Source organism: Diceros bicornis, chromosome X (assembly GCF_020826845.1).
Source record: "Diceros bicornis minor isolate mBicDic1 chromosome X, mDicBic1.mat.cur, whole genome shotgun sequence".
NCBI lineage: Eukaryota > Metazoa > Chordata > Mammalia > Perissodactyla > Rhinocerotidae > Diceros > Diceros bicornis.
In genome coordinates, this window is record NC_080781.1 from 43,967,890 (window position 1) to 43,982,629 (window position 14,740).

The 14,740-nt window shown below is 45.4% G+C and overlaps 1 protein-coding gene across 1 annotated transcript in view; it reads left to right on the forward strand.

Annotated features, from left to right (window-relative positions):
- Positions 1-589: 589 nt before the first annotated feature.
- Positions 590-14,740, forward strand: part of LOC131400272 (EZH inhibitory protein-like) — an 80,661-nt gene continuing 66,510 nt past the window's right edge. Inside the window, exon 1 of the mRNA XM_058535070.1 lies at positions 590-2,093. Within this exon, the coding sequence (XP_058391053.1) occupies positions 590-2,093 (1,504 nt within the window). The remainder of the gene's footprint in view (positions 2,094-14,740) is intronic.

Genomic DNA, 14,740 nt, shown 5'->3' on the forward strand with positions numbered 1-14,740 from the left:
CAGCCCACCAGACCCCCGAGTGGCGTCATCCAGATACCCGGAGGAGTTCCGGGACCATCCCTTCTGGGGCCACACATGGGCCCAGTGTCCTGACCAGACTCCAGGAAGGGCACCTGGCTCGGGGCTGTCTCCTGTTGGCCAGCATGGTATTTCTTTCAAGCCATCTCTTGAGATTGAGCCACCAGAGTGGTGCTGACAAGCTGACTCAAATGGTTTATATACACAGCCTTGTCGCCGCCGGCGCCGCCCCTGGAAACACACACACACCCCGACAAGACACACAGACACAGACAGACAGACGCACACACAGTCACACACTCGCTCGTAGGGGCCCAGGTGAGGCTGGGGAATTCCATCATGGACCTGGCCAGGCCAACCCCAGACTGGGTGCAGCACCCCCCCCCTGTTGCGCACCAGATGGAGCTGGGTTGGCGCGCTCTGGGAAGACGAGAGTCATGTGATAACCAGCTCACCAATCAGAGGTGAAGACTTGACTGGCCCCGCCCACCCTCCTGGCTCCACCAGCCCTGGGCTCAACCCAGGCAGCGTCTGTAGCCGAGCTCTCTTCTCTCAGCGAGAAGCTGGCACGATGGCCACCCAGTCGTGCTGGGAGAGGGAGCAGCAGCCACAGCAGGGTGAGGTGCCCCCAGAGCCCAAGAGCAAGGTAGCCCCTGCCCCTGGCCAAGCCCGCGGCACCGGCAATCCCGGTGCTTCGGTTCCCGCAGCCTCCAGCGACCCGTGTCCGCCGGGTGGCGGCGCCCCGCGCGGTGGTGCAGCAGGTTCCTCCTCCTGTGCCACGGCCTCCGCCGGCGCCATTTCCGTCACTGCTGAGGACCCGTGGCTGCCCTCCATGGACTGTGTGCAGGAGAGGGGGCCCTCCGACCTCCAGGGCGGCCAGAGTCCCCATGCAGGGCCGAGCTGTGTGGTGCCTGAGGCAGGCCAAGGTATCCAGTCCGCGCACACGGGCAGCACGGCGGCCATGGGGCAAGCCACGAGGGTCGCTGGCCGGGCCAGCCGGCCTCCGACCCACACCACGAGCCCAGGCGACGGCCGTGGGAGGAAGCAGCCCAGCCGCGAGGAGGCTGCCCAGGCTCAGAAGCCTCCAGAGCTCTGTCTGTTTCCTGGGGCTCCCGGGCCTCGGTGGTCTGAGCCTTTGCGGCAGTCTTCTCCAGAGTCTCAGCCCAGCAGCAGCGGCCGTTCTCGGGCTTCTCCGCGGAGTCACGCATCCCCGCTGGGCCCTGCTCTCCGCAGCCGCACCACCGCGCCAGGCCCTGCTCTCCGCAGCCGCACCACCGCGCCAGGCCCTGCTCTCCGCAGCCGCACCAGCCCGCCAGGCCCTGCTCTCCGCAGCCGCACCAGCCCGCCAGGCCCTGCTCTCCGCAGCCGCACCAGCCCGCCAGGCCCTGCTCTCCGCAGCCGCACCACCGCGCCAGGCCCTGCTCTCCGCAGCCGCACCACCGCGCCAGGCCCTGCTCTCCGCAGCCGCACCACCGCGCCAGGCCCTGCTCTCCGCAGCCGTGCATCTGAGCCACGTCCTGCTCTCCGCCGCTGTGCACCCGCGCCAGGCCCTGCTCTCCGCCGTCGCCGTGCATCCCAGCCAGGCCCTGCCCTCAGCCGCCCTGCGTCCGCGCCTGGCCCCGCTGTCCGCCGCCCTGCGGCCGCGCCAGGCCCTGCTCTCCGCCGTTGCAGTGCTTCCACGCCAGGCCCTGCCGTCCGCCGCCCTGCTTCTGGGTCAGGCCCTGCCCTCCGCAGCCGCGCATCCGGGCCAGGCCCTGCCCTCCAAAGCCGCGCATCCGGACCAGGCCCTGCCCTCCAAAGCCGCACCAGCCCGCTAGGCCCTGCCCTCCGCAGCAGCAGCACGACTCCAGGCTTTGTCCCTCGGAGCCGCGCCCCGCAGAGAAGATCAGCCCCTAGCAGCCGCCCCTCGCTGCCTGGGCCTGTTGGCCAGAGTCCTCCTTCTTCCCCTGGGTTTGCCTTTCGAAGGCTTGTCCACCGGAGCAGCTCAAGCTCTCCTGATCCTGAGGTCCCAAGCCTTGCTGCCCAGCCCCGTTGGCGTGCAGTCCGAATGCGCGCCTCCTCACCCTCACCTCCTGGTAGGTTCTTTCCTTTACGTGCGCAGTGTGGTGAGAGCTTCTCCTCTTCCTCTTCCTCCTCCTGCTCCCCCCCCTCCTCCCCCACTTTCCCCGGGTCTCCTGGTCAGAGCCCCTCCTCCTCCCCCACTAATTTTTCTGGCCAGAGCTCCTCGTCCTCCTGCCCTAAGTTTTGTGGCCTGGCCTCCATCTCCACCCCTAGCCCTGATAGCCTCAGGCGCGCCTTGCTGCCGCAGCTGGATGCCCTGAGCCCTGTCTCTCCAGGAGAGCAGGCTGAAATAGGGAGCACGCCTCGCCCCCCCACACCTCCTGTGCTGTGACCCTGCATGAGCATCCTCATAAGACCCAGGAAAGGAATCAACGTCCACCCACTGCCCTGAATGGGCTGCCTGCTCCGCAGTTACCTGTGAGGTTTCCAAGAGTTCTGTGAGCCCGCAGCCAATGTCAGGAGCAGTTTTAAAGCTGTTTGGAGAGGCAGTTTTGAAGCCTCTCTTCCCCATAAGCTAGCACTTACCTGCCGTTGGCCCTTGATTCCAGGCCCCCTTCTCCCTCAAAAAGGCCTGCCTTTGCCCCTGAGTTGAAATTTCCTTTTCGCAAGTTGCCTTTATATGACGAAATTTTTGAATGAATGAAATAAAAATGGCGATTTCGTTTTAAAAATGTAGCATTTTGTTCTTGTCCAAACAAACTGTTATCCTATGTCTTATTTAGAGGATTAAAGAAAATTGTTAGCATGCTAGCTGACTCTTTGGAAGGGAGGGGGAATAAAATAACTATCCTGGCAATCGTATAATCCCACTGTCTAAAATGGAGTTCTGTCCAGGAAATTGCCATTTATATGCAATATACCCTCTTAGCATAGGTGATTTGCAACTTGGACAAGAAAAGGGGGCGGGGTTTAACCCAAGGCTGCTGGAGAAAGAGACAGTGATGGAGACATCCAGGGTCAGGAAAGAAGCAGTACATGACCCTGTGAGTGTGTGTGTGTGTGTGTGGTGGTGCCGGCGGGGCGGGGGTGGGGGGGGGGTGGGGGGGGATACTTCCTCCCCAGATGGGAGTAGGGAATGGGAGTAGGGAATGCTGGAAGGAAGACTCAGGATCAGAAAGGGGGAGAACAGCAGGAGTCAGGAGCCTAAGGGGGACGGTCTCAGTTTTTAAAGGAGGGAAAAATGTATATGTTGGGAACAGGGGCTCCGGAGGTCTGTGGGGGGGACGGGAAGGTCGGGGAGGGTGATTCGAGGTGAATGATTGATGTGAAAATGGTCAGATATTCGGTGAAAAAATGTTAGCGGATAATCCCTTTTAAAAAAATAATTGTGACTAAGTTTGTGAGCAGGTATGCAAGGGTGAGTGTGTGTGTGTGTGTGTGTGTGTACAGTGTGTGTGTAGACATACTTGGAGAGAACTGAATGGACATACACCATGCTGTGGACAGGGTATACATCCAGTTTTTCGAATAACTGGTGTTATGGTCTTCTACGTTCTACATTGTCCCCCTTGACCTGTAATGAAACTCAACTCAGCTGTTTTTCAAGAAGTCAAGTTGTGGAAACATGGTAGGAGACCACATTAAAGGAATGGAGTGAAAAAAAAAAAAAACCGAACCGGTAAAAGGAACTCGCTCTACCTACTTTCCTATGTTTCTCTTCTCCTTGCTTTTCTAGTATGTGGCCAGTACTGGCATAGACCTGGCCCAGAAGGGCCCTATTCCTGGACCCCACATTTGAGAGTTTCCTGCTCAGGCCCTCTTCATGCTGTATTCAGACCACAGAGCTAGAAGTCCACAAGGACAATGGGACGTACCCGCCAGGTCCCAACACCCTGCAACTTTTGTAGAAAATGTTTCAGTTTCCCTCATTCCCAAGGCAGCTTCCAGGTCCTGTAAGGCCTTATTTTCAGGGTCCTTCTTAAGGAAGCGAGGTCTGGGCCTGTGGTATACACCAAAAGGTGGCCATGCGGCCACTGTTTGTAGAAGCGAAGGGTAGACAAAGCTTGGAGGTGTAGGCTGAGGTGTTCTCAGGTTTAAGTGTGAAACATCTCTTGGTGTAGGATACAGTTGGCTGTGGGAGGAGATCAAGGATATGGGCCTAGGGCCTTCATTTGTACTTTTGCCCCAGACATAGTGCAAATGTTAGCAACTGTCCTACATGCATAATTAGCTCTGTAGCCCAGCCCCAGAGAGTTAGAGACACCCAAGGATATATATCTAGGAAGCCACATCTTGTCCCTGGAGGTGGCTCTGACCACACAATGCCCTCCTCGTATCACAGATGTTGGGAGAAGCAATAGTTCAGGTCCTAGGTCTGGTTCCTTCCTGCAGTGAGCCAGCATTCAGTGGGCTGAATCAGAGATGCCTCCACCCTACTGCATGCTAGTGTTTTAGTGAGCCTCCTGGGCATTTGACCTGCTTGGGAGTGGCTCTTAATCCAATGTCCTTAACTCAAGCCCACCATCCTAAGATCTACAAAGCTCCTATTGACCACAAGCTCTTCTTCCTTCTATTGACCTTTGGTCGTTCCAATACTCCCTCCTTATGAAAGTACCAAATGCCATCACACAACAGATCTTCATACTGCAGAATCCAATGGATAATTCTTAGATTTCACCTTGCTTGACTGTCTGGCAGCATTTGACACAGTTGATCCCTCCTTTTTCCTCGATACATGTTCTTCCTTAGTCTTTAAAGACTACTTTCTTTGTGTTCACCCCACATTCTCCTAGACCTTTCTCATTTTCCCCACCTCTAAGTTTTGAATTGCCCAAGGCCTCAGTTTGTGGCCTTTTCTTCCTATACACATTTACTTCCTAGGAGATCCCGTCTAGTCTCATGTCTTTAAATATTGTTTTAAGTTGCTGAATCAAAACATTGTGTATCCACTTCTATCCATTCTCCTGTACTCCAGTCATGTATATCCAGCTACCTAATTGACTTTTTCACCTGAGATGTCTAAATGGCATCTCAAACTTCAGTAATATGGAGTTCTTCCAGTAGAAATATAATGCTAGCCACACATGGAATTTACCATTTTCTAGTAGCCAAATTTAAAAATGTGTAAAGAAACACATGACATTAATAAATTATTTAATTCTATCTAACATATTATTTCAACATATAATCAATATAAAAATTATTAACGAGATACTTTATATTTTTTCCTACTAAGTCTTCAAAAGCTGGTGTGTAATATACACTCACAGCATATCTCAGTTCTGACTAGCCACATTTCGAGTGCTCAGTAGCCACAAGTGTGGACATGTGTGTACAGCACAGTTTTAGATCTTCAGTCTAACGCTCTCCCAACTGAGCTATTTCGGTGAGGACTAGACCTTCTCATTTCCTTAGTCTCTCTCGTTCATTTCCTATTGAATTGTGATTCTACTTCTAGCAGTTTCTCATAATTGTGGGCTCCTGTCCAAGAAGGGAGCCCTGAGTTGTCAGTACTGAGAGTTCACTGGGGCTATGATGCTCCGAGCACCTTTAGTGCCTCTTGAGCTGGGCCCCATGCACTCGCCTGGTATTGAAAGGGGCAAAAACCCTACCAGTTTCAGCTGCTCTTTCCAATGAGTTTGCTAGTTTGTGGTTTTCCTATTATCAAGTTAGCCAGATGCTGTGCCATTACTTCTTTTTCCTCCTGCACAGACACTGGTACCATGTAGGTAATGTGACTGTTGGTGGTTTGTCCTTGTAGGGGATCAGAATTGGCCACCTCAAGATGTGTCTCTTTGGCATGAGGATTATTTTGGGCTGGTTACCTTTAAGAAACTGCAGATGGGTGAGAAGCTCTGAAAACGGAGTGGAGGTTACCCTTTGTAAGAGACATTTACATTTGTAAGGGAAATCTCCGTTTGTAAAGATATCTCCCTCTCTGTACCAGGATGAGGGGGATGACCTTATCTCTAGAAACTCTTATCAGTGCCGAAGGCAAGGACTCAAATCTTTATAATAACATTACTCTTGTTTACTGTGCTTTTCTGGTAATCTCTCATAACTGACTCCCCCTTACCCCCAACATCCTCCTTTGTCTTTAGCTGAAGATGCTCTTTAAGGTGGCAGCTTCAGCCATTCTGACTGAGTTGCTCAGTTTTTCTGGGTTTCTCCCATGTATACATGGTATAAAGCTTTGTTTGATTTTTTTCCTGTTATTCTGTCTCATGTCAATTTAATTAGTAGCCCAGCCAGAATGATGCAGAGGGTAGAGGAATTCTCTTCCTCCACTACATACTCATCTACTTGAATTTTGGGGGTTTAGGAGATAGCCTGTAACCTAGATTTGTCGAAAATATTGTCCATGCATTTTGCTTTTGCTCTCTAGTTGCTCTGTCTGTCTTTGTGTGGGTGTTTGGCGAGATTGAAAAGCTATATAGCCACTGCTGCCACCATCTTTCCAGAATCTCTACCACCAAGTGTCCTTACTCCTTGAAAAATGTGCCACCTCCTTCTTAGGTGTTGCCCCGATGTCTGATGATAACAACAATGTGTATAGTCAACACTTTGGTACCTCTTGAAGGAACACAATTGGATCCATCTTCTGTACTAAAATGGAGTAAAATGGAAAAAAAATAAATTCAGGAATAAGAACAAAAATGTATTGAGCATGCATCTAAAAATATTTAGAACTAAAGAAAATATTTTTGAGAACACATTTTAAAAGCTTTTACTTTGTCGTTTCACAAACTGGCCCCTGTACATGGAGGGCAAGGAGAGACCGAAGAAAGAGACAAACCACTCCAGATTAGTAGGTGGCAGGTTTAATAATAGCAAGGGAACTTACATACGAGGCTTATCGTGGGTGGCCACAAGACGAGTAGATCTCCGCACTGCCCACCAGAATCTTAAAAGTTTATCACAGGCCTTAACTGGGTTCAGTCAAGTATACAGTCCAGATGGTCTCATCAACACCTTACTCTCTAAAGGCTGCATCCTTGCAACAGCTCCCACTGTGGGAACAGTGAGCAGCACGTACATTCCAAGGACGGGGCGAGCCTCTGATTGCCTAGGTCCAGCTTGTGGGTCAACTGGCGGTCACGTCCTCTCAATTACCTCCTCCAACATACTTATTCTTGAATAATTCTACAGATGTACAAAGACAGAACAAGTAGACAACTTTAATGCAGCAAGTCTCAACCTCCCAATGTCAGAACGCCTATATTTATTCCCATTTTACCGTTGTGGAAATTGAGGCTCAGAGCAATTTTGTGGCTTTTGAGATCTCATTGCTGGCAGCGCTTGGCTCTGGAGTCTGAATTCCTGGGTTTGAATTCTGGTTTTCCTCTTGACTCACTGTGCGTTCCTGGACAAGTTCATTAACCCGGGATCCTAAGTTTCCTTATTTGTCAGTTAGGCACAATGAGTGCACGCCTGCTAGATTGTTGTAAGGATTAAAGTGGATGGTGCATGTTAAATGTTTCCAAGAGTGTCTGGCACATAGTGAGTGCCCAGTAAAGATGGTTCTTATTCTCTTTAGGATTATGATCATGTACCCAGATATTTCTGACCTCAACAGCTAGACTCTTAACATTTTTTCATATCTTTCTCAAGCAACAGTACTTTAAAATCAAATTAGCCATTTTGAAAATGGAAAGGACCATTTATTATGGTACTTTATAATATGAGTGCATTTCCACACACTATTGCACAAAAACAAAAACAAAAAACAAGGAAAACAAGCTCCTAGATACAGAGAACAGATTGGTGGTTGCCAGAGGCGGGGTGGGTGGTACGAGAAATGGGTGAAGGTCAAAAGGTACAAACTTCCAGTTATAAAACAAATCGTCGGGCTGTAATGTGCAACATGGTGACTATAGTTAATAATACTGTATTGCATATTTGAAAGTTGCTTAGAGAGATCTTATTCTCATCACAAGAAATACATTTTTTTTGTAGCTATGTAAGGTGACAGATGTTAACTACACTTATCGTGGTGATTATTTTGCAACGTATACAAATATCAAATCATTATGTTGTGCACCTGAAACTAACATAATGTTGTGTGTCAATTATACCTCAATTAAAATAATAAGTAAAAAAAAATTTAAGATAAAAAAGGAAAGAACAATTCATTACTGTTCTTACTTTATAATATGAATGCATTTCCACAGGCTATTGAGCAACATTTTCGCCAACACCAGAAGCCACTGTATAAAAATGTAAAAAGCAAAGTGTTTAGCTTCCAAGGTACAAACTCTAGAAATATAACAAATTCGAACTTGAAGTAGTTATGTAAATACTTCTAAGAGTAATTTTCTTCCAGGTGTTATTTGCATCCTATTTCATCTTAATGGGTAAATGGAATACACCTGGGATTAACATTCTTGACGGTAAGTTGCTTTTACACATTACATAGCATGACGATATAATGGGTAACAATTATAGTATGTTTATATATTTAAGTAATGTTTTAATGCTTATACTGTGGGAGATCAAAATTTGGCCACCCTGAAATATATCTCTTTACCTTGATTGTTTTCTCTGAAGGACATTTGACCTCCCCCACTAACTGCCTAAAGAATTTGACATGGTGGCTCCTTCCTGGAACAGATCTTCTATCATGATGGCTATCAAGATAATGTAGGATAGAGGTTACAATAGCAAAGGCACCAAGCCCCTTTTATCAAAAAACTCTGTCTCTCCCTGACCACATTATCTATAGATGACCCTGAAAAGAATTGTCCTCCTGCCCTCTGAAGTCCCAGGCCACTACCCACCCCCAACACGCTCCTCGCCTTTAGCTGCAATACTTAAGCAAGCAGCTTAGACAGAGGGACAAGTTGCTCATTTCTGAGTTTCTCCCATGTATACATGTTATTAAACTTGGTATTATTTTCTCCTGCTAACCTGTCTTGTTAATTATTTGGCCAGCCATAAGAACCTTAAGGAAAAGGGCAGAGGGAGATTCTCCCTCTTCCCCCGGCAATACATATACTATTTTAATCCATAGAATAACCTTAGGGAATAAGTGTTCGTATTGAGCCCATTTTTACAGATGAAGAAATTCAGGAACAGGGGTTATATAAGATAAGAAGGAAACATACATTGAGTTGTGGACTCCATCATGGTCTTCTGCAAAGTTATAAACTCGCTTTGTGAAATAAACTGCATGACATGCCCCTGCACAGAGCACTACTGTTCTGCCAAGTGTAAAGGTGATGGTTTGGGCACGTTGATCTACTGCTGTTTGTTATGGGGAAAGGTGTTGTTTTTGTATTGTGTAAAAGTACTCTGACCACTCAAACTTTGTATGGAAGGTGAAAAATTCCGGCTGAGCCACAGTAAATCAAAGGCACATGTGAAAATGATCATAGCAAGAGATTATAATTTATTGTGCAGGGAAGATTAATCTACCTGGAATCAGGAGCAGGGCATTTAGAACATGACAGAAAGATGACAGGGCTCTTCTTGGGAATTTCTGTGCCCTCTCTAGTATGAGGGAAATATGTAGTTTCCTTTTGTGTCCCTGCCATCTTCGTGGTGTGCAATTCCCAGAAACAGCTGTGAACTGGGAAAGAGGAGGTGAGTGGCCTGTCTCAGAGTCCGGCATCTCTCATAGCTTGGCAGAGCTATTACCCCAGGGTTCCATGGTGGTGTGGGACCAGGAAATACCAGAAAGACCTTCTGTAGTCTTTCCCTGGAAGTTGCCTGCTGATCAATAGGGCTGGCGTTAGGGTCATGTGACCTGTGCAGTTGCACAGGCCCCTGCTTGGTTTAATGATGTGCTGTTGCCATCTTGACACTGGTAATGATTTTTGAACAAGGGACCCCGTATTTTCATTTTGTACTAGGTCCTGCAAATTATGTAGCCAGTCATGATACTGTATTTAGTAGAATTTTAAAAATTTCTGGGCAAGCAGAGTCCCAGGAAATGTAGCTGGGGCTGTGAGTTAAAACAGATGACATTGTCATAACAGTGACTACAGGGTTGTATTAAGTATATCTTTTTACTCTGATGCTTTGCTATCTTGGGGCCTTGCCGACACTGCAAGGGACTGCGCCTCCCAGGGTTACCTCATTCTTAGAGATAGTACTCCCTCTATATGCAAACCAACCAATCAAAGCCCACACCCAAACAACCTCCTTTATCAGGCTCTCACACTTGGGCCGCTATTACCCTGCCCTCATCACCCCAGGGCTGGGTACCAGACAAATAGGGACAGCCTCTATACCCAAGAGCCTACTGAAATTATTCAAATTGGCCAATCCTAAACCTGCCTACCCTACCTTGCCCGTTCCTTTCTCAAAAAAGCACAATAAAGGCTCCTGACCACGTTTCCCCCCCTCCCTCTGCCTCCTGACTGACCCTGGGGCTTTGCTGTGGGCCTGCTTGGCATGGCGTGCCCCCTCCTTTTGGGAACTGTGAGTAACAAACTATCTTTTCAATCATCTTTTTCAAACTTTTTTTTCAATCATCTCTTGATCTGTTGGCTTCACCATACTCGAATGATAATAAAACCTACATTTAAAACAAGGGTAATGTAAACTGCAGAGGGCACTGGGATCACACAGTCCTGGGTCTGAAAACCAGCTACACCTCTGGCTTATTGTGTGACTTTGAGGAAATTATACAACCTCTTTGACCGTTGGTCTCCTCTTATGTAAACTGAGGATGATAATGGTCTGTACTTCATAATCCTTCCTCTGAGTTACCTATCCTGCTCCTGCCCACTCACTCCACTGGCTGTGATTTAGGGTCCTTCTTCTGTGTTCCCAGACCCCCTTGTTCTTAACCTTGTCAGAGCCTTCATTACACACTTTTACAAATTATATTTTTGTATAACCATCTTCCCATTAGACTATGAAAACTTGGATAACTTAAATGGAGCCTGAATTTTTTGTGTCCCAAGCCCAGCAAAGTGCCCTGGAGCCTGGTGTCCAGAAAGAATTATCTACTGAATTGATGGTGATACCACAGCTATGTGCTTAATAAAAAATAAAAATTAATTTACAAAATATTTGTTTTTTGGAAATAATATATAAATGTTGATGTAAAATAACCAATAACCATTCTATAGATAAGAGAAATAAGGTGAGTTTTACTTTTTAAACACACCCAGGATACATTTTCATGAAAATTTCAAAGAGGTATTTAGTTGCAAATTAGCAGGTCAACATGACCTTGAAGTAAAGAAAGAGACAAATATGGGCATTACCAATAGGGCATTACCAATAGGGCGTAGGAGGGGAAGTATGCATTCTTAAGAGAGTGCATTCTTTACTTTAATGGTTAAAGCAGATGTACAATGTATGTTTGATAGGCCATAAGTCAGGCTTCTTTAGTGCAAGCCGAATCAGTTTTGACCACGAATAGTTACCTCATATACCTCAATAAGTAAAAATCTCTTGTCGTTTCCCCCTTTTGATCAATAATCTTTCAATAGAAAGCATTGCTGATCAAAATATTGTCCTTCAGTGCCAGAGTGCTTGCTGCCTGCCCTGGGTCCATCATGTCCCTTGGTCCTAAGCTTTTATTTCATTGATTTGCGCAGTTATCTACATTGGGGGAAATAGTCACATATAGTGGACAAGCATAGAGGTATATATTAACAGTGGAAGCATTTCATAAGTTATGTAATTTGTCAATTATTTTTAGATTATAGCACAAACATTGTACATGTGTTTTTACATGACTTCCTATATTTACATTGTTTATAACAATTATAGAACAGGTGATCCAATACTTGAAATGATTAGCTTAAAAATGAATCCTTAGGCAGAGCTTTAATAAGAAAAGGAGATTCCTCCAGGGTTGTAAGATTTATACCATCTCAAGTCTCTGAGCAATCATTACTCTAGCTTGCATGCTAGTCTTACAACACTGAGTAAAGAAAACAGTAATTAGTTTGAATATTATGACTAATACAAGACTTCCAAGGAGTAATAGAAATAGGAATTGCAATCTGGGTCACAAATGGAAGCCAATACTGGAAGAGAGCCAAATAAACAAATCAAGACTAGGGGTAGGGTCGCTTAGGGCATTTGCCTACTTTTTCATGTGCTTTAGCAGGGATGACACATTGGAAGATTCATCAGGTATAAAAACACGGCATTCAGTTTGAATGATTACACACATACCACCTTGGGATGCAGTTAAAATATCTAAAGCCATCCTATTTTAAAGGGCAGCCTTTCTCATTAAAGATATTTTAATATTTAATAAGGCTATTCCTGCTTGACTATCATTAAGGTCTTGTTGAATAAATTTATTCAGGGCTTCTATGTGTGATATATGACATCTTCTAGCCCCAAAGAGGAGAAAATATAGCTGCTAGGTGGCCATACCAGTGGGACACTGAACGAGCCCATCTGGCCTTAAGGAGAGGAAGATTGGCAACAGTTGTCAGTTAAGGGCAAATCCTTCCCTGCATCCAAGGGAAACCCAGGGTGCAGCGTCCTAGCCATCTGGGTGGTAGCCAAGACCAGAGGTTTGTTCCACATAACCATTGAGTTCCATTAGGAGCCACCTGATAAATGCCTGGCCTTTAAGACCAGTCTGTTCCAAACCAATCACTTTCTTTAAGTATGATAGTATTATTAAAACCTTAAATGGAACAATTATAAAATGGGTATATAGTTTCAGCATTACAAGGGTTTAAATGAAGAGATATAAGATTGGAAATACAGGCCTGGTCTGGAGTCTTGGGACAGCTGTCTACAACAGATGCCGTCTTCTTCTCATCCTGGTTTGGAGGTATTTGTCTTGGCCAGTTGAAGGCAGGTGTCAGAAACAGGAGTTGAAATCCACTCAGGCAGAGGAGCCTTTCTTAATGCGAAATGTGTATCCATGAGTCTATGCCCTTTAATTTTGCAGCTCATGGATTGCTTAAAAGTACCTGTTATGGTTCTTTCCAATGGGGCTGCAGAGTCTTCTATTTGATGCCTCTTCCAATAAATAAATTGTCCAGGTTATAGTCCATGATCCGTAAGGTCTTCATCTCCTAGGAGCACTCTGTGAAAGGAATCAGCTACTAACCTTTCATTTCTTTTAAGCACCTCAATGAGACCCTGACGCCAATGTAATATATCCCCCTTAAGCAAAGTTGGTTCATACATTTCCTCATCTAATTGCATGGGCTGTCATGTTATTATTTCAAAAGGAGATAGCCAATGTTTACCAAAAGCTGTAGATCTAAGATTATGAAGTACTAGTGGAAGAGCTTTTGCCCATGAGAGACTAAATGCTTCTGAAAGTTTTGCCAACTGAGTTTTGATTGTACCGTTAGTAAAAATGTTGTATTATTGGCCAAATGTCACAAATAGATTTAATAATTTCTCTGGTAGGATGAGCTCCCCAGTCACTGAGTAACTCAGTAGGAATTCCCTAAACAGAATTATTCTTTCCAATAATTGACCTACTACTAAAGCTGTTGTTCTTTTGCAAGGAAAGGCCTTAACCCGATGTGAGAACACACAGATCATTACTAAGATATTTATATCCTTGATATGATGGCATTTGAACAAATTTCATTTGCCATACCTCAAAGAGTCCCTTAGGAAGTGCAAAGTGACCTTGCGACCCATTAAGTGTTTTCCCAGGTTTATATTTAGGACATATAATACAACAAGCGTATGCTTTATGAGCCACGGTGGGAGAAATTTTCCGAAAGTATTGTTTTCCCCACAAAATCATCTTTTCAGGGGCCCAATGGGCAATTGATGTATATGCTGGAGCAAAGGCAATGGTGCTCCAATAGGCACTATGGTTGGTTATCAGGCCGGAACCACATCTGTGTGGTGGTGTCAAAAATTCCCGCTTTTTGTTGCCACCTTTGTTTCTCTTCTTCCATGGTGATTTCTTGAGCCTGTAGAAGGAAATCTTTCACTGGGTTAGCAGCGTTAATAGAAAGTAATGGGCACTCTCGAGGCTGGACCGCATATCCAGCTTGATAACGTCCTTGTTTATCATTTAAGTAAGACTCACCTATAAGCCAAATTAGATAATAGAATGTGGTCATGGTTGTTTTCTCCTCTTGTGCTGGAAGGAAGGTAGCAGGATTAAGATAAGATAGTGAATAATATTTACCTACACAATATAACCTAAGAAGGTTTATCATCATCTACTTGACAATGCTTCACATGAAATTTAGCATAGAAAACAAGCCTAATTTGTTCAGTGTCTCCCTCTATATAGGGAAAACAAATTTCTTTGAGAAATCCCAGGTGCCCTCTGAAAATTCTCAAAGAAAACAAATTTTTTTTCAGATCAAAAGAAAGACTTCATTTAGGATCTGAATTTTGGGGGAAGCTTTTCAAAAATATCAAAAGGTTTTAAAACACTTGGTCAAATAGGAAACAACACTCACTGTGAAACAATGCTTAGTTATCTGTTTAACCAAAGTGAGATTCACTCAAAAGTGAAGAAAACCTTTTATAATCTCTTTATCAGGAGCAGACTAAAAGTTCATGAAAATTATCCTTTTGAGAGAAAGAAAACCAAATTCTAATTTTGTGCCCCCTTACTTTTGATATTAAAACTCATTTACCTTATTAACTAAATTTATTCTAATCTTAGCCAACTTGACCATGCATAAAACTCTTTTCTCAAGGTTCCTTTTTCACAAATCTGCTATAACTTTCTTTTTGTATTCAGAATTTGTCCCATGCCTTCCTTTTTTTTCTAGTACTTTAGAACAAACTTATCTTTCTTGAAGAAACAAAA